General features: G+C 37.2%; 1 protein-coding gene across 1 annotated transcript; it reads right to left on the bottom strand.

Annotated features, from left to right (window-relative positions):
- Positions 1 to 13,062: 13,062 nt before the first annotated feature.
- On the bottom strand, positions 13,063 to 15,676 carry LOC133668223 (GDSL esterase/lipase At1g29670-like). Its single transcript, XM_062087994.1, has 5 exons — positions 15,310 to 15,676; positions 15,093 to 15,217; positions 14,732 to 14,977; positions 13,935 to 14,181; positions 13,063 to 13,446 (listed from the first exon to the last, which is right to left on the bottom strand). Exons 1-5 carry the CDS (start codon positions 15,557 to 15,559, stop codon positions 13,229 to 13,231), a joined length of 1,086 nt encoding a protein of 361 aa, XP_061943978.1. The 5' UTR covers positions 15,560 to 15,676; the 3' UTR covers positions 13,063 to 13,228.
- Positions 15,677 to 21,329: the final 5,653 nt, after the last annotated feature.

Raw genomic sequence — 21,329 nt, 5'->3', positions numbered from 1 at the left:
TAATCCGAGAATAAGTAGTTCTTGATGATATATATGTTGTATCCCTTAGTTGAATCTGAGGAAGAACAGTTGTGAACCCATTATTTGTGATAGTGGAAGTTTTTAGGTGGACTCCGGTCCCGTGGTTTTTCCCGCATCGGGTTTTCCACGTAAAAATCTTGGTGTTAATTTGTGTGATTATTTGCATTATATTTGATCATTGTTTGAATCTGTTTTTTTTACTGCACAAAGAGGGAAAAAGGATTGGGACTTGTGAATTGTGAATTGTATTCCGCTGAATTGATCCGGTTAGTTGTCCCGAGTTTTCCCAACAAAGTGGTATCAGAGCATCTGGTTGTGTAGATTGAGTTCTTGTGCAGTTAAAATGGAAAAGGAAGATTCGGGCATGATAAAGCTCACTTCCTCAAATTATTTTCTGTGGAAAACAATGATGGAGGATCACTTATATTGTAATGATTTGGCTTTGCCGATTGAATGTAAAGGAATAAAGCCTGATGACATGGATGATGCAAAATGGAATGGACTAAATAGAAAGGCTACCGCTAATGTTAGAAAATGGGTATCTTCTAAGTCCATTAATCATATTTCTCAAGAACATGACTGTTATACAGTGTGGAAGATGTTGGAAGAAACATTTGCCAAGGAGAGTGCACAAAACAAGGTTTTTGTAATTAGAGACCTTGTGAATTTGAAGTATAGAGATGGTGAAGATGCTTCGGTGCATATAAATGTATTCCAAGGGTTCTTGAATCAACTGTCATTGATGAACCTTGAGTTAGCCGATGAAATGCAAGCATTAATCCTATTGAGTTCATTGCCGGATAGTTGGGAGACTTTGGTAGTGTCACTTAGCAATTCTACTCCGAATGGAAAGCTCACTTTGAAAACAGTGAAGGATTGTATCCTCAATGAAGAGAAAAGGAGGAAAGGGACAAGCACTTCCGAGTCTCATGCACTTGTTACAGAAAGTCGAGGGAGAAGTCAAAGCAGGTTCTCTCACGGTAAGCAAGATGGAGAATCCAGCAATAGAAAAGGCAAATGGAAGCCAAGAGGAAGATCTCAGTCAAGGAAGGGTTTTAAGTGTTATTACTGTGACAAGCCTGGGCATATGCAAAAAGATTGCAGAAAGTATAAGAGAGATAAAAAGGGTAGAGATGAAGACAAGAATGAAGAGAATGGTACAGCTGCAGTTGTGTCTGATGGTGATGTTGCCATTGTGTGTGATGATGGCTGTGTTAATCTTGCATGTCAAGATACCACCTGGGTTGCAGATTCAGCAGCTTCTTATCATGTTACACCCCGACGTGATTTTTACACATCCTACACTACTGGTGACTTTGGTCAAGTTAGGATGGGAAATCAAGGGATGGCTAGTGTTGTGGGCATTGGAGATATTTGGTTGGAAACCAATACTGGGTGCAAGTTGCTACTCAAAGATGTTAGGCATGTGCCTGATATGCGCCTACATTTGATCTCTACTGGTACTCTTGATGAAGAAGGCTATCACAGTTACTTTGGAGATGGTAAATGGAAGCTCTCCAGAAATTCCCTAATTGTTGCTAAAGGGAAGAAGATGGGTCTCTACATGTCACAAGCCAAGGTGATCAAAGGGGAGGTAAATGCAATTGAAGATTGCTCTACTGATTTATGGCATAAGCAGCTTGGACATTTGAGTGAGAAAGGCCTTGGAATTCTTGCCAAGAAGAATTACCTTCCTTTAAAAGGTATGAACTTGAACACATGTACTCATTGTTTAGTTGGTAAACAACATAGAGTTGCATTTCAAAGATCACCTTCACATAGAAGGTCACATGTTCTTGATTTAGTTCATACTGATGTTTGCTCAATGATTGATAAGTCTCTTGGAGGTGCATTGTACTTTGTTAGTTTTATTGATGATCACTCCAGGAAGATTTGGGCCATTTGTTTGAAATCCAAAGATCAGGTGCTTGATGTCTTTAAGGATTTCCATGCCAGAGTTGAAAGAGAAACTGGTAGAAAGCTGAAATGTGTTCGAGCAGATAATGGTGGTGAATACAGGGGTCCTTTTGAGAAGTACTGCAGGGAACATGGTATCAAGTTGGAGAAGACAGTTCCTAAGACTCCACAGCAGAATGGAGTGGCTGAGAGAATGAACAGAACCATTGTTGAAAGAATTAGATGTATGCTCTCCCATGCAAAGCTGCCTAAGTCCTTTTGGGGTGAGGCAATGAAGACTGCAGTTGCCATGATCAACCTTTCTCCATCAGTTCCTCTTGAGTTTGATGTTCCAGATAGAGTTTGGAAAGGAAAGGATGTTTCCTATGCACACTTGAGAGTGTTTGGATGCAGAGCATTTGTACATGTTCCAAGGGATGAAAGGTCTAAGCTTGATAGCAAGACAAAGCAGTGTATTTTCTTGGGCTCTGAAGATGATGAGTTTGGTTATAGGTTATGGGATCCAAAGGAGAAGAAAATTGTGAGAAGCAGAGATGTTATCTTCTTTGAAGATCAAACCATTGAAGACTTTGAACTGAAGGAGAAAACAGAGTCTACTACTTTTATTCCATCTAATTCAAATCCAGCACCTACTCCACAGTTACCTTTGATGCATGCTAATCATGGGGGAGACTTGCAAAATGATGAAAATGATGGTTTTCTTAATGAGCCATTAGTTGGTGATCCTGAATCAGCTAATGATGATATTGATGTTATTCCTGAACAGGTTATGCAGGAAGCTCCAGATGAGCCACAATTGAGAAGGTCAACTAGACCTCGCCAACCTTCCACCAGATACTCTCCTCATGAGTATGTATTGGTTACTGACGGGGGAGAGCCAGAATGCTTTGATGAAGCCATGTCACATGAGAAGAAAAGTGAGTGGTTGAAAGCAATGCAAGAAGAGATGAAATCCTTGCATGAAAACCATACCTTTGAGTTAGTGAAGCTTCCTAAAGGTAAGAGAGCACTCAAGAACAAATGGGTGTTCAGGTTGAAAATTGATGAACATTGCTCACAACCAAGGTACAAGGCAAGATTGGTTGTGAAAGGTTTCGGTCAGAAGAAGGGTATTGATTTTGAAGAAATCTTTTCTCCAGTGGTCAAGATGTCTTCAATTCGAGTTGTGCTTGGCTTAGCTGCTGGTTTGAACCTTGAAGTTGAGCAACTTGATGTGAAAACTGCCTTTCTCCATAGTGATTTAGATGAAGAGATCTACATGGAACAACCTGAAGGGTTTGAAGCAAAAGGTAAAGAGCAGCTAGTTTGCAAGTTGAAAAAGAGCTTATATGGGTTAAAACAAGCTCCAAGACAATGGTACAAGAAGTTTGATTCTTTCATGGTGGATCATGGTTATGACAGGACCACTTCTGATCATTGTGTATTTATGAAAAGGTTTCCAGATGGAAACTTTATTATTCTCCTGTTGTATGTGGATGATATGTTGATTGTTGGCCATAATGCTAAGAAGATTCAGATGTTAAAGGAAGAGTTAAGCAAGTCTTTTGCAATGAAAGACTTAGGACCGGCAAAACAAATTCTTGGCATGAAGATCACACGTGACAGGAAGAAGGAGAAACTTTGGCTATCTCAGGAGAGATATGTCCAAAAGGTACTTGAGAGATTCAACATGAGCAACTCCAAACCAGTTTGTTCTCCACTTGCAAGCCACTTTAAACTAAGTTCTAAGCAGTGTCCTTCAAGTGATGAAGAAAGAGATGAGATGAAAAAGGTTCCTTATGCATCCGCAGTTGGTAGCTTGATGTATGCCATGGTTTGCACAAGGCCGGATATAGCTCATGCAGTTGGTATGGTTAGTCGATTCCTCTCCAATCCTGGTAAAGAACACTGGTCAGCAGTGAAATGGATACTCAGGTATCTCAAAGGTACTTCTAGTTTCAGCTTATGTTTTGGTAATGATAAACCTGTGTTGGATGGATACACAGATGCAGATATGGCTGGTGATGTTGATTCTAGAAAGTCCACATCAGGATACTTGATGAAGTTTGCAGGGGGAGCAGTCTCATGGCAATCAAGGTTGCAAAAATGTGTGGCATTATCCACTACAGAGGCTGAATATATTGCTCTTACTGAAGGGGGCAAAGAGTTGTTATGGATGAAGAAGTTCTTACATGAACTTGGCCTAGTTCAAGAGAACTTTGTGTTGCATTGTGATAGTCAAAGTGCAATCCATCTCAGTAAGCATCCTACTTTTCACTCTCGGTCAAAGCACATTGAAGTTAGATATCAATGGATTCGAGATGCTATGGAGATGAAGTCATTTGTTGTTGAGAAGATCCATACTGATGACAACGTGTCAGATATGATGACCAAACCTCTACCGAGAGAGAAGTTTGAGTTTTGTAGAAGGGAAGCAGGCTTATCAGAGCCTCCTAAATTGAAGCTTACATGTTGATCGCCAGTATGGCGAATTCCTCACATGGTGCGTGAGGGGGAGATTTGTTGTGTGTGGTCCCGCACCATGTGATGGTGGGACCACCACATTAATTAGTAAGAGACAGCAAGGCAAGGCTGTCTCTTTGAATCAATAGAGGAGCTGCCACTGTAGAGGCAGTAGCAAAAACGGGAGAAAAACAAGAGAAAAGAGAAGAAGAGGCAGCAGAGCAGCCTGTGTTCTTTCTTCGATTTCCAGCTCGTTCACCGTTGGATCGGGCTGAGATTTTGACAGCAGCTTCTAGACACATTCCTCTTCATTCTGGACGGTTGGATCGAAGATTGGTGGTGTGGAAGCTGGCCGTTTTGACAGAAAACGGGGCTGTCAGTTTTGTGAGTTTTTCTCAAATAATTCTCCTTTAATCTTGTTGTAATCCGAGAATAAGTAGTTCTTGATGATATATATGTTGTATCCCTTAGTTGAATCTGAGGAAGAACAGTTGTGAACCCATTATTTGTGATAGTGGAAGTTTTTAGGTGGACTCCGGTCCCGTGGTTTTTCCCGCATCGGGTTTTCCACGTAAAAATCTTGGTGTTAATTTGTGTGATTATTTGCATTATATTTGATCATTGTTTGAATCTGTTTTTTTTACTGCACAAAGAGGGAAAAAGGATTGGGACTTGTGAATTGTGAATTGTATTCCGCTGAATTGATCCGGTTAGTTGTCCCGAGTTTTCCCAACACCAAGCACATTGGTTGATCCATCAGGGTATGCTACGGCCTTACATAACAAGTTTGCTCAATCTTTTGTCAATGGAAGTTTAAGTGAAACGCAGTCCGTCGTGAAGTCATCAGAGGGACCTTGGATTGCTTCTTCCTCTTCATCAGCCCAGGATCTTTATCCAATTTGTAAAAGCTGATGCCACGAACCACAAATTTTTTATCTTGAAAAATCATGAATAAGAAACTTTATTAACCAAAGTGCATGCTGTCTTATTTCGCAAATTTAAGTCTCTTTATTTCTTGACATATCTCAAAGATCATTTATTTTAGTATCACATAAAGCAACCATCACAGAAAATTCTAGCTGATAAAGTTAAGTCCAAGATTTTCAGTTTGCTACACATACACTCAAGCATTAAGAAGCAAAATATAATTGGAAATTCAAAAACTTTACATAGAAATTATAAAAAGATATCAGTGTACAAAGATGTTTGAACCAGCTGGTTCTGCAGAGCAATTACTCCTAGACTGAACTGGAACATGTAAAGAAAAAGACTACACAATTGCCTTGGCAACGTGTGTTACTATTGAAGTAATCTTGCCTTCCTCTTGCTTTCCTTGAATGTGTTTCTACCCCTTACTCTCTGCCCGTCTCTCTTTCTTATATCCTTTTGTTTTTTTTTTCTCTCACTAGTGTCACCCTTTTCATGAGTTTTTTCTTTTGTCCTGGTCTGCCATTTTATAGGTGAATGAAAGGAAACAATCACCGATTTTAATCCCAAATCAAATCCTTGAACATCTTCCTATAATTATTATCACACCCAACACCACGACGACCTTAAAAAATTTATTATTAAAAAATTCATTTCTAACATCTTGTTCTTTGATATGAAAAGATTTGGCTTAAAGAGTCGTTACCTGATATTATAGTCAGTAGAAACCCTAATTGGTCAAGAAAAATTATATGGTACGAGACTGGTTACGTAAAAGAAAAGATATTATCATCTCTTAAACGTCCTGTCTGAGACAGGCTAAATTGCTAATTTTTTGTTGATTTTTGTTATGATGGTTTGCTTGTAATATTCCCGACTTTGACGTTAGTGTATATTCAACAATGAATACTTTCAATGCTAGCGTTGGTAAATATTACGTAGTTAAAAAAACATATAGTATTCTCAACTCTGGCGTTAGTGAATAAACCAATAAAATGATTTTAAAATCAATGCATACATATTTTTTTTTTAAAAAAAGTATCATACACTAATTTGTATTTCACAGTAAAAATTCACAGATCAGTTATATAGTGAAATATCTAAAATAAAATAAAAATATGAGGGACCTGCAAATAAATTCAAAAAAGTGCATGAATTTTTTAAGCAATTTTCTGATATCTCAAAGAGGCTTGTTTGGTCAGATATTAAAACAAACGGGAATAAAATAAAAGGAATTGGCATAAAAGTGTGTTTTGTCAAATACATCCTTGGCCCAAAACAAATTGGTCTGGCCCGGTCATAGCTGTTTCTGTTTTTTTCTTTGGGCGGGGCTGAGTCTGACCGAGCCCGTGCGGCTTGGCTCAACCCAGGCAGTCCATCCTGGTCAGTGGCTCAAGCCAGTGACCCTACCAAGTAGCAGGCGTGTGCGAGGAACAAATGAATAATAATTCACTGCTATAGTATCAAGTGAATTATAATTTACTGCTACTGTAGCAAATGAATTATAATGCAGAGGAAAGCGGGGAATGAGAAAGAACTTACCTGATGCAGGGAGATGAAGTCGAAGACGATGGTAATGGCGTGCTCTAGACATCGCTTCTGTTTTTCTCCTCTGTCTGTCTACATGTTCCTGGGTTTTTATGTTCTCTATAGTTTTCTTGTTTTTTGGTTCGTTCGTTCGTTCGTTCGTTCTTGGTTCTCTGGTTTATCACTCTGTCTCTCTACGTCTGGCTCTCTCTCCCTCTTTTATTTTGAGTTCATTCTTTGCTCCTGTGTTGTTCCTGTGTTTTTTTTCATTTCTGTCTTTCTCTCTGTGTGTTTTTTAGCCTGTCCTTTTCCCTGTGAGGCCTTTCTCTAGCTTTTATAAAGCCAGGAAGGTCGTGTGTTCATGCCTTCCGTGAGGTATCATATGTTGGGTATACGACCAAAGTCCCACATTGGCTAGAAGTGGGGAGGATCATGGGTATATAAGGATGGATAAATATCTCCATTGGTGTGAGGCCTTTTGGGTATAACCCAAGAGCAAATCCATGAGGGCTTAGGCCCAAAGTGGACAATATCACACCAATGTGGAGATAAGTGGTGTCCATAGTCCTTACAAGTGGTATCAGAGCCAGGCCCTAGAGTTAGCCATGATGGATGAATCCTTGGAATGCCGAACAAAAGGTGATGGGCCCCCCAATCACGATGTAATCCATGGATCAGCTCTATTGGATAGGCGGTGTGCTCCCTTCATGGACGTGTCCTGATCCCAACACGGTGAAGAGGAGTTGACCTAGAAAGAGCAAACTCTCAAGTCAGGTAGTGCTCTCCGGATGCTTCATGGACGTGTCCTGACCCCAACACGGTGAAGTAGAGAATGAAGAATCCTGGTTGGTAGAGAGTGGACGGATGAATGATCGGTTTGAGAGGAGGCTTGGTGGTCCTTTGTTCGAGGGGAGGATTGTTGGGTATACGACCAAAGTCCCACATTGGCTAGAAGTGGGGAGGATCATGGGTATATAAGGATGGATAAATATCTCCATTGGTGTGAGGCCTTTTGGGTATAATCCAAGAGCAAATCCATGAGGGCTTAGGCCCAAAGTGGACAATATCACACCAATGTGGAGATAAGTGGTGTCCATAGTCCTTATATCATAGGCATCGTGGTCCATGATCTGCTGGTTGTGTCCCCTGTTGATCCGATCTTCAGGATGAGGAGATGATAAACAGTGTGCGTTGAAAGCGATACCGATTTCACACGAAATGACTATTTTTAATTTGGCCCCTGAACTTCTGACATTTAACAATTGGGTCCTTGATTTCATTAATTAAACAATTCCAAGTTCAATTAAATCACCAAATTTCCAATTCTTTCAATTTTTAACCAAATTGACTCCTAAGTTATAATTCAATCCTCAAACTTTAAATTTGTATTCTCTTAACTCAGTTCTCAAATATTTTTTACTCATTCATTTTTTATCGTATTATTTTTGTTTTTGAAAATTCAAAAATTAAATTATGACTATTCTGAATTGAAAATCTGCTTAGGAGCCGGCCGCCAACCCCTCTTCGTTTGATTTATGGGGAGAGAATCAAAGTTTAAAGGTTGGGTCTTGAACAAGAATGGAAGGGCTGGACTGCTGGTGTTTGAAGAAAGGTGACTGAGAGGGCACGTTTGGCTAAGAATCTGTAGTGGATTCGGAGAGTTAAAACATGATCTCTTGTATCGTGATTGTATCCAATATATCATAAAACATGATTTTTGCTTGATTCATGGAGATATGACCAAATTTTGAAAGCTAAATCTTTCATCAAAATCAAAGGGATGGCTGCTGGTATTGGGAGGAGGTTAATTGAGTGAGCATGTTTCACACGAAATCTATAGCGAATTCTAAGAGTTAAAGCCTGATTTCTTGTATCATTGTAGCTAGCCAACATATTAAAAAACATGCTCTTTACTTGATTCATCGAGATAGGGTTAGATTTTGCAATCTAAATCTCACATCCAAATGGAAAGAACGATAGTTAGTCTTGGAGGGAGGCTGATTTAGCTGATTCTGGAAATTAAACTCTGATTTCGTGCACCAAGATTGTAGCTGATATGTTAGTAGACACATTTCCATCGTTTCTGCACCATAAAGAGACTTAATCAGGACCGAAACTAAGCCCTAAAGTTGCATGAGACCTCACTGATTTTGCCTCTTTCCTGCTCAAATATCTGCAAATGCCATGAACAAAACGACGCCGTTTATTTTGAAACTCCAACTGTTGCTCTTCCCTTTTCACCCAAAATGCACTGTTTCATTTAATTTGAAATGACATCGTTTTGAGTCTTGGTTAGGGTTTCTTCTTTTCTTTGATTTAATTGTGCCAAACTTCATTATAGTCTCTCCATTTCGGCGCATTTTGCTCCTTGGTTCCTAGTTTTTCAATTTCTTATGCTTGGTTAATTTCCATCTTTTTTCTTAATTTCTTTCAATTCAGTCCCTAACAAAAATAAAATTCACCCTCTAAATTCTCTGCTTTACTCAATCTGATCCTTATTCCTCCAATTCTTTATTTTTAAGCCAAATTGACTTCAAATTTCAAATTCATCTCTTTCAATCAAGCCTTCAATTGATTTTATAACTTGGCTACTTGTTCCAAACTCATCCTTGAACCTTAATTGCTTTTAATTTTAGCCAAATTAAACCAATTTAAACCAATTTCTCTTTTATTCAGATCTCAATTATAACTTAAAAATTTTCAAACGTCATTTTTGCTTGTGAAATTTAAATATTGGTCCAATTGCAACCCTAGCTACATCGATTTATATATTTTTTATGTTTTTAATATTTCTTGCACACAATAATTAAATAAAAATAACAAAACAGATAAATTTATTGACTAATATATTTTTTAGACTTTTTTATTTTAAATATATATACAAAAATTATGGTAAAAAATTGAGTTACAACAAAACCCCATCAATTCTCACATCTATGAATAGGTTTAGAATATTCTCCTTAAATTGTGCAGACTAAGTTGCATGCATAATTTTTTTTTTTTTTAAAAAAAGGCCAAATATTGGCTGGTGAAGCTTTTGGTTCCCATATCTATATATGCTCTCACTATTTTCACCTATTGAAGATATCTTATTAGTGATAGAAGGAAGTAAAATCGAAAACATCCTGCTGAATTAACTTATATTTACCAATTTATGTGATATAGCTTGTAATTAATGCAATAATATATATATATATATATATATATATATATATATATATATTGAATAAAATTTAATAGATCATCCGACAATAAAATGGGAACTTCAAATAATAATTAATGATAGTAATTCTCCTATCGATAACATCTACATGAAGAAAGAAAAATACAATTTAAAATATTTAATAAACATTCATACTATGTTAACAACTCAATCTCCCAACTAAAAACATTTCAAAATTAGTTTAAAAAACAAAATTAAATTGGAGTAAAAATTACCTATTAACCCTGATCTACTTTTTCATAAAAAATTAAGGAAAAAAAACATCTCAATAAAACTTCTCTCATCAAATGAAACCTATTAATATTAAGAAAGACTTGTTTAATAGTCATAATTTGGCCTACCATCAACTTTTATTTTTTTTCATTGTTTTCTTGTTGTTTTCTTTTTTATATCTCAAATTAATAAACTTAAAAATAAATAAAATGAACTTTTAGATAAAAATAAAAATTATAAAAACTATGATCCATCATGTGTTTTTTTTTTGTATTTTACATTATAATCCTCTTTTTAATATTGTTTTTCTATATAATTTAAAACTATATTTTAATAGAATTAGACTATAACAAAAATTAAATAAAAAACAAAACAAATAATTATAAAGAAAGTACTGAAGCACCTTTCCAGCGCCAGAAATTAGGTAATTCTTTCAATTTTTAAGGGTTAGTTGTCTAGTCTTCTCAATTTAAGATAAAATGGTGACTTCAGCCTTTTAAATTACAACCGATATGAAATTAAGAACTCCAAAGTACGTGTAGAGAGGCCACCAAATCACCTATTGAGATGTAACCTCCATTTAATATAAATACTTTTTTTTTTTTAGTTCCATCCTCTACTGCTTTCTTTCCAAGCTTTTTTTTTTCATTAAAGGTTTACTTTCAATTTTATTCTTTTATATTTTATTAATTTAGAATTAATCATCTTAATCATCTCCTTCATTCGAATTGTATATTATTATTATTATTATTATTATTGTTATTATGATCTCGTTCGAAGATTGCTTGCAAATCTCATTAATTTGATGATGTTATCGAGGGATTAATATATTTCAGCATTCAGTTACATAATTTATTTCTTTCGGTCAATGTCTATAGAGATATTAAGCATGGTCCGTGCACAAGGTGTGGGCCGCCGGGAAATTAAATTCTAAATTAATGCCTAGTACATATGAAAAAATATATTAAATGAGTTGTGATCCCACGCTACATTTGCCCACGACAAAGAAATTGAAAATTTCACGTGTATATATTGTTTTTTATGGTTTGAAAATATAAGTTTTTTAAAAATATAACTATATTATGGTTTCTTTATTAATTAAAGTTATAAGAGAATTTTCAGTATGATTTATGTAAAATTATAGTATTTATTGATTAATTAAATACTTTAAAAATTATAATTGAAACAAAATACAGTTTTTAAATCTAGCAAAATAACTGATCAAAGACTCCCATACGCAGCGTTAATGCCCAACCACCTCATGAAATGCTGACAAAGAGGCCAAGAAATTGAGCTAGCTAGGAACGGCAACGTTACAAGTAATATTGTGCTTGGGATAAAGTGATCATTCTTTATCTTAATTAAAGTGAGGAATCTCCCTTTCCCAAATGAAGAGTAAATTTTAATTTATCATGAATATTATGCTCTTAGTTTAAATAATAAGAATAAATAACGTTTTCTTACGAAATATTTGGATAAACTATCTTTTTAGTGCATATAGATTATCAACTCTTCTAGTTTAAATTTTGCTCTTCATTATTAAAAACTAACAGAAGTTTAATTTTATCACATTTTTGTTTTATTTTTATGATTTTTCTCTCATCTTTCCCTCTCAAATCAACATCTATGTTATCACATGCATTTAGAAACCTAGAAAACTCAAAAAGCAAATTTAAAAAATTGTTTAGTTGATGGTTGGGAGTGGCATTGAAACGTTTAGAAAACCACAACGGTAGCATTGAGAGATTTTAAGGTATAGAAGCAAATATTGATGAATTTAGAGGGACCAAATTAAATTTTAACCAATTTTTTTTTTCTTTTGGACTTTTTAATTTTACTTTTCTTTTAGTAGGATCAATTGATTTTACTTACTTAAATTTATACTTGCTAGAGTATAATATTATAGTTGATAATATTGGACTTAATTAGGAAAAAGAATTAATTTGTTTTGGGTTTCTGATATAAGTATAATTATGAATGTATTTGAGCACTAAATGCTTCAAAATTATGAAAAAATCTCTTTCTTACCCTATTTTTTACCTTTTATTTCAACATATTTAAAAAAAAACAAAAAAAAACTAAGAAATCAAAATTAATAATAATAATAATAAGAGGGAGTGAAACGGCATGCATGCGAAGAAATAAAGGCCATAATAAATATATAGCTATGTGAGATAAGGAGATGAGAATATAAGATTCGAAAGTCAAGGTTTTTTTTCCTCTATTATGATTTTATCACGGAATAATGTTTGTGGATTGTGTTCTATGTGTAAATGTAGAACAATTAGTAAAACTATTAGACTATGGCACTGATACTGCTTAATTAATCATTTAATCTAAAATATCTTGATGCTTTGATTCTTTAGTTAATTAGAGGATTGTGGAATGAAGATTGTCACCCAAAACCTCAAACATCATTGTAACCAGCTGTAATACTTCATCAAAGCACTAAATCCAATAGGAATTCAAATCAAATTATAAATTTTAAACCAAAGATATGTCAGCAAGATGTGGTGGTTGTGATCAAAAGCTTTGAAACAATGATCTCATGGATTGCTGTTGGCTAAAACAATTTGAGTGGTTAGTGGTTAATGGACGCAGTGTATAACGATAAATAGAAAGCTAAAGCTACTTTGAGTAGTCTGGACATCCTGCGTCATTAAAAATTGAACAACTACCACTGTTTTTTCTTCGAAGTTAACTGGGATAGGTGGCTGCAGCAACATCTTTTCTCAAATGAATGTTATAGTGATCAGATTCGGAGGTTCATTCCAATTTTCTGGGTTGGAATTTCTGGATGTATTGGTAGAGCATTTGAATATGCCGAGCTTTCTACATGACCGATCTTATTATTCTTGAGGTACAAGTACACGTTACAGCATTTATTATTGCACTGCTGCTTTACATAATTTTATCATCAGTTTATTATATAATCTCTGGAATATTATCTTTCTTGACTTAGATCTGCATGGTAGCTAAATGGCTGATGTCGTATGGATAAGCATCAGATGGAAGAAAAGCAGAATACGATCTTCTAGCAGTGAATTGGTTCGAAGATTCGGTGGGATGAATTGCATCCCAGAAAACATATTCAGTCCTGTTTACGCATGGGGTTGAATCTAGAATACATGCACTACCAAGTACAGGACAACATCCAACGTTTGCAACCCTAGACCCTGTTACGTACAAAACAAACTTTCATTACCAAGAACGAAATAGTAGTTAATATATAGCAATAAGAGCATTCCGAGAAAATTGCAGATCTAAGTCAAGAAAGATAAGTTACTGTAAGAAACAAATTTCTGATAAATACACCAATAATAATATGATTAATTTGCTTAAAATCTGATCAGAACTAAATTCAATCTTGATATATAAAAATTTGTAAGAAAATTGACATCATTAAAATGAAATTTAAATGAATATATTACTTCGATTGACATGTTGTTATGTAAAATAATAATCCAAACCAAAAAAAAAATAAAATTGTAACGTCCACCAACACCATTGGTTTTTAAGTCAATTATTCAAATTGACCAAATACGATAAATCAAATATCTCAAAGAACATTATAATCTAAAGAATAAAAGAAGATGTATCAATCGGAAATGATTTCTATAAAATCCGTGTATATGATAATTTCACCACATTGTTGACGACTTACCGGGCACAGAAGGATCGCTAGATGACATTCCAGAAATATTCAAATATATAAAGCGTGCGTCATTCAACTCTTGATTCAGTTGTTGAACAAGTGAAAAGAGTCCTGCGTTAAAAGGTAGGACTGCGTTGTTTATATTGGCCACACAAGAGAGATTCTTGAGGCATAGAGTAGAAGATGCGTAAGGAATGCTGCCTAATGGTATAAGTCCAGGCAAGGCAATTTTCCTGGCTCCGAAGAGGTACAAACGCTGATGAAAAATAGAAACAAAAAGATATAAAAATCACAAACAGAATGAAATATATGTGGGCTATCATGCATAAACAAATGTACATAACACAATTATTAAAAAAAAATTATAATGTTCCAGGAGAGAAAAACGAAAAAAAGAAATAAAAAAAGAATTTTGAATAGCTGAAAATATTCTTACACTTCTTTTTTATAAGATGAGATGTGATTTTTTCTCATGTTTATTTTTTCTTATCACCAATGACATATTCACGGACGCGACTCACAGGTCCTAAAAGCCAAGCAATGGAACAGAGTTCGTCAACTCCATATCCTTAATTGATCGCTCACTTACATGTAGATCAAAAAATACTAGTAGGATTCAAACCAATGATGTCTCTTTTCCTAATTCATTTCTTACCACTTTACTATTACTAGTTGAACTACTAGATTACTTGTTTTTCCAATATATCTATGAGAAAGTATTAATAGTTGTATAATTGGAGCATCATAAAATTTCTCTAATAATTATTCGAATCAAACTAGAAAGTGAAATGGACTGTAATACCAACCTTTATTTGCTGACTATACTGGTCAATTAAAACCTTGGCATATTGATCTTGGGTATATAAACGACTTGTTTCATAATTACCAGGCACGAAGTAGTTGTTTATGTAATCATTAGTGCCCAAGCTGACATAATATAAGCACTTATTAAGGTAATTTGTTGCTGCCTGTTCAGTCCCTAGTAATTGAATCGAGCGATTGAATGTAGCAGCATGATTTTGCAATTGCTCATTCAGGCTGATTCTATCACCCTGGAACATGTCAACAGAAATAGGAAAAGAAGAAGAAGAAGAGAGAAGTTAAATCATAGGACGCTGTAAAAATATTCAGAGGCAAAAAATAACTACAATGTAAATTATTGGGTACCAATTCCCTTCCACTCTCATCACGAATCCCTGCTGCCCCAGATGCATAGTTAACACCAACCAATATGTCTCTGCCTCTAGCAGTTACAAATGGCGAAATAAATTGGTCAAACCCCAAAAGTTCACCTGCAAATGCCAGAGTGTTATATGTGAAAAAAATTCAATTTCTAAACTAATATGTGAGGAATAATGCGCAAGCAGAGATGAGAAGAGAGCACCAATTATATCCACTGTGGTTCGGCCATTGGTAAACCTTCCGGTGGTTCCATTAGGGAAGTCAATTCCATATGGGCGGTAATTGGCTTTAGAAGTTGTTACAAGGTGGTTGTTGTTGCCACTATCCGCCAACGAGTCTCCAAATATGAAAAAACAAGGCACCTGTGGAGCGGCATGAGCACAATTTTGCAAATTCGACACCAGCTTCAATAGGAAAAGTAGGAAGCACCATACTTTGATCTTGTATGCCATTTCTAATCAATTTGCAGGAAATTAAGGTGGGAGCTGTTGAGAAGTATTTGAAGCAATGGAGTTTTGAAAACTGTGAGGAGAACAAAGGAATCAATGGTAACACAACCTAATGAAAACGTGGGGATTATATAGGGTAAGTTGAGAATAATTAGGAGGTTTAACCTATTGGTTAGCCAACCATTTCTATATATATATATGTGTAGGGTAATATACAATAATAATGGTGGAGGTTACCACACAAGAGTATAACTACAAAATTTTCTATATAAGTACATTCTATAATATGCCCCCTCAAGCTGAGGGTGGAGGATCAACCAAAAGCTTGAAACGAAAAGCAGTAAACGAAGCAGTAGGAAGTGGTTTAGTAAAAACATCTGCAAGTTGATCCTAAGAAGAAATAAAACGAATTTGAATCTCCTTCTTCGCAACTCTATCTCGGACAAAATGATAATCATATCTTGGAGCCTCACCTAACAGCTTAAACTTTTGGGTTGAGATCACAAGATATGATTTATATTATTCTCTAACACACCCCCTCAAGTGAAAGCCGAGAAAATCAAATATATGATCTCGTAAAGGTTTGATATTTAAGAGCACCCACAATTTGACGAAAGCGTGTAGAATCAGAAAATAGAGGATCTGGTAGTATGGTAGTTTTTGGATGTAGATATAAAGTATCAACAAGTTTGCAAGATAACATACCAGCCCGAGTGAGGATGTCAAGTGTATATTTATGATGTCGAAGCATAAGACCCATACCAGTAGGCTAAACTTCAATACCCAAAAAATAATGAATAGTATCCAAGTCGCGAAGCTTAAATTCTGAGCTTAGTAGCTATGAGCTGTTGAAGCAGAAAAGAGTTGCTACCTATAAGCAGAATATCATCAACATAGACCATAAGATATCAAATATAAACACTAATAGAGAAGATAAACAATAAGGAATCCACCTTAGAGGCACAGAAACCAATAGATAGCAGGAAATCATTCAGATGAGTGTACTAAGCCCGCGAAGCCTGTTTTAAACCATATAGAGACTTATGCAATCGACACACATGAGAGGGGAGAGCTGAATCAACAAAACCTGGAGGTTGTTTCATGTAGACCTCCTCATAAAGAACGACATTGAGGAAGGCATTATGGATATCAAGTTGATGAATTTTCCAATCACACGAAACGACAATGAAGAAGACTAATCTGACAGTCGCCTGTTTAAGAACATGATTAAAGGTTTTAGAGTAATCAATACCTTCTTGCTGAGTGAAACCTCTAGCAACTAAACACGCCTTATATCTCTCAATGCTGCCATCAGATCTGCGTTTAATCTTGTACACCTACTGACTACCAACAACATTCATCGAAGGGTGAAACGGCACTAAGGTCCAAGTTATGTTAGCGTGTAAGGCCTGAATTTCCTTTATGCCATGCCTCATACCTATTAGCATCATTAAAAACAAGTGGCTAATGAGTAGGAAGAGAAACTACCTGGCTGAAGGAGGCAACAGAGGCGATGGTAGTTGTTGTGGATAGTGTTGTCCTGGGTTATTGAGGACAGAGAACCATGGGATGTTGGTGAGCAGCTGGGCATGGAGAAGGAGAGACAATACCTAGAAGTTGCTGGAGAGGATATGAGAAAAGGTCAACACAAAGCTGCAGGTCGGCTGGAGAGGCAGTGGAGGGACTAGACTAGGCAGACACCAGTGAGCTGCTATAGAACTGGGCTATTCTACAGCGTCAGAGCTGAAGGCAAGGGCATCTGGCGATGGGGAACCTGTTCCTGCATAATGATCATTTAAAAAACAAGCAGCTGGTGACAATATGGTAGGGCTGGGTGGGGGTGAAGCGGAGGCAGAGGCTGTGGACAAGTGAGGGGTCCGTTGGGGTGCGACAGAGGGGAGAACAGAGGTGTTGTTTGGGCTGGTTGGTAAAGTGGTAGGCTGAAAGAATTGGAGGATGCAAGGATGGAAGGTGTTGTAACCCTTTTTTGGGTCCCCCACAAAATATATATATAGCCAAGGGAGGTTAGAAAAAAATAACAGGAGGCAAAAGCGCTCAGAAAATGGTTGGAAAATTGATCAATGAGGTTAAAAATACAAAGATTGGATTTTTGACAGTATATTCTTAAAGGAGGAGAGCCCTGTTGAGAAGGAAAATTTGAAATTTGAGGAGAAAAGCCCAAATTTGGATGTTTATGAACGTAATTGGATTTTTAAATGAATTTATAGGGGATTTGATTGCAAGAAAAATTGATTTTTAAGTCAATTTGAGCTTTAATTAGAAGAAATTTAAGTTCTGGGGCCAAAATATATTTTTTAGGAATTTATTAGGTCAAATCAGGGGCTTAATTGCATAAATATTGAAGTTTAAGGGCCAATTAGGGACTTAATTGAAGAAATCCAAAACCAGGGACCAAATTTGAAGAGGCGCGTAAATGGAGGGGCTGCAATTAATAGATTCAGGGGCCTAATTGAAGAAATTGGAAGTTTATTGATCAATTAAGGGCTCAATTGCATAAATCAGAGGCCAAGGACTAAAGTGAAAAACGCGGCCAACAAGAGGGGCAGAGACCGAAATTGGCAGGGATGCAATTGAAGAAAAAAAAAATGATTAAGGGCTGTTTCGAAACTTGGCGCGTTCTGGCGCCACTTTTAAATGAAACGGCGCGTTTTATCCAAAACGACGCCGTTTCATATTTAAAAAAAAAAAAAAAGAAGGGGAGGAACCAGGCGACGCGTCGCCCGGTACTGTTCATTTTCTTCCCCACCAAGCTGCCCGAGTGGCCGACGTCTAGGCGTGTTTTCTGCCTCGTTTGGCCCCCAAATCCGACAAAGCATGCACCAACATGTCCACCTGGAACCCCCTTTATCCCGGGGAGTGGTCCGGTCGGGTCAAAGGAGATCGCCAGAAGGGATCTCGTGTTTCGCTATTTGGAGGTCGTCATATGGGACCTCGTTTTTTCATGTTGGTTATAAAAGGAATCGCCAGATGGGATTCCAAGATTGAAGGAGATCGCCAGAAGGGATCTCGTGTTTTGCTATTTGGAGGTCGCCAGATGGGACCTCGTATTTCGTTTGAATAAAAGGAATCGCCAGATGGGATTCCAACTTAAAGGAGATCGCCAGAAGGGATCTCGTGTTTCGCTGTTTGGAAGTCGCTAGATGGGACCTCGTGTTTTCATGTTGGTTATAAAAGGAATCGCCAGATGGGATTCCAAGTTGATTAAAAGAGATCGCTAGAAGGGATCTCGTGTTTTGCTATTCGGAGGTCGCCAGATGGGACCCCGTATTACATGTTGAATAAAAAGAATCGCCAGATGGGATTCCAAGTTGATTAAAGGAGATCGCCAGAAGGGATCTCGTGTTTCGCTATTCGGAGGTCGCCAGATGGGACCCTGTATTACATATTGAATAAAAGGAATCGCCAGATGGGATTCCAAGTTGATTAAAAGAGATCGCCAGAAGGGATCTCGTGTTTCGCTATTTGAAGGTCGTCAGATGGGACCTCATTTTTCATTTGAATAAAAGGAATCGCCAGATGGGATTCCAAGTTGAAGGAGATCGCCAGAAGGGATCTCGTGTTTCTCTATTTGGAGGTCGCCAGTTGGGACCTCATATTTTCATGTTGGTTTAAAAAAAAAACAAAACAAAAAAGAGAAGATAAATAAAGGAATCGCCAGATGGGATTCCAAGTTGATTAAAGGAGATCGCCAGAAGGGATCTCGTATTTTGATATTCATCCAAGGAGGTCGCCAGAAGGGACCTCATTTTTCAACATTGGTTACAAGGAATCGCCTGATGGGATTCTAAGATCTTTTGTTAAAGGAGATTGCCAGAAGGGATCTCGTATTTCGATATTGGTTAAAGGAGGTCGCCAGACGGGACCTTATTTTTCATGTTGGTTAAATGGAATCGCTAGATGGGATTCCAAGTTGAGATTGCTATAAAAGACAAGTATCAGATCAATCAAGCTTCAACCAGATCAGTTCCGGGAGTTTTATTTTGGGTTTATCTTTATAAAACTTACTGCGCAAAACCCCTGCTCCGTAAGCATTATAAAGAGGGGGCATCTGTTGTAACCCTTTTTTGGGTCCCCCACAAAATATATATATAAAAAATATATATATAGCCAAGGGAGGTTAGAAAAAAATAACAGGAGGCAAAAGCGCTCAGAAAATGGTTGGAAAATTGGTCAATGAGGTTAAAAATACAAAGATTGGATTTTTGACAGTATATTCTTGAAGGAGGAGAGAGCCCTGTTGAGAAGGAAAATTTGAAATTTGAGGAGAAAAGCCCAAATTTGGATGTTTATGGACTTAATTGGATTTTTAAATGAATTTATAGGGGATTTGATTGCAAGAAAAATTGATTTTTAAGTCAATTTGGGCTTTAATTAGAAGAAATTTAAGTTCTGGGCCAAAATATATTTTTTTGGAATTTATTAGGTCAAATCAGGGGCTTAATTGCATAAATATTGAAGTTTAAGGGCCAATTAGGGACTTAATTGAAGAAATCCAAAACCAGGGACCAAATTTGAAGAGGCGCGTAAATGGAGGGGCTGCAATTAATAGATTCAGGGACCTAATTGAAGAAATTGGAAGTTTATTGATCAATTAAGGGCTCAATTGCATAAATCAGAGGCCAAGGACTAAAGTGAAAAACGCGGCCAACAAGAGGGGCAGAGACCGAAATTGGCAGGGATGCAATTGAAGAAAAAAAAATGATTAAGGGCTGTTTCGAAACTTGGCGCGTTTTGGCGCCACTTTTAAATGAAAAGGCGCGTTTTATCCAAAACGACGCCGTTTCATATTTTTAAAAAAAAAAGAAGAAGAAGGGGAGGAACCAGGCGACGCGTCGCCCGGTACTGTTCATTTTCTTCCCCACCAAGCTGCCCGAGTGGCCGACTTTCAGGCGTATTTTCTGCCTCGTTTGGCCCCCAAATCCGACAAAGCATGCACCAACATGTCCACCTGGAACCCCTTTATCCCGGGGAGTGGTCCGGTCGGGTCAAAAAGGTTTGGAACGGCTCCGTTTATCTGGCCAAATCGTTCACCTCGGGCAGTCTGCAAATTTGGCAATTCGAGGTGCACACTTTGAATCAACGGTTTGGATTACTCGAGTCGAATCAAGGGCTGAGACATTTTCCCCATTGAAGACAAGATTACCCTCTTTCCAGCCCTATAAATAGGAGAAATTTTCATGGTCAAATGGTTGGTGGAGGGGAGCTTGAAATCGGCACAAAATAAGCTTTTCTTGCCCGGTTTTCCTGCAACCAGCCTTCTCTTTCTCTTTCTTTTCTCTCCGCCGTGGCCTCCAGCCGCCACCACTGATCTCGCCACCATCCTTCCCACGAAACACCACATCCCTTCCTCAGTCACACCAACAGCTCCAGCCGAGAGTTTTCCTTCTCCTCTGCAGGAATCCGCTCCTTCTTCCAGCCGGAACCAGCCTCCACCGCAGCACCACCAGCCTCCCAGCAACGCACCGCCTCCTCCACGCCAGGTCACTCTTCGGCCCCCCCTTTTTCCGGTGTTAAAATTTTGTTTTCAGAAGAAAACATAGGGGCAAGACCTTAAACATCACTAAATATTAAATCAAGTGAGGCAGTAGTTTTGTGACCCGTAAGTCGCAACGATAGACACAACAACTTGCCTAAAGGACAAGCTTGGCACTGAGCAAAAGAACGTTTAGAAGTACATATGATTTTATTGCTGGAAACTAGTAAATCTAAAATGCGAGGGGTTGGATGACCCAAACGACGATGCCACATGTCG

Source organism: Populus nigra, chromosome 11, assembly GCF_951802175.1.
Source record: "Populus nigra chromosome 11, ddPopNigr1.1, whole genome shotgun sequence".
NCBI classification, from domain to species: Eukaryota; Viridiplantae; Streptophyta; class Magnoliopsida; order Malpighiales; family Salicaceae; genus Populus; species Populus nigra.
The sequence above is the reverse complement of the archived record's forward strand: the minus strand, read 5'-3'. Positions and strand labels throughout refer to the sequence as shown.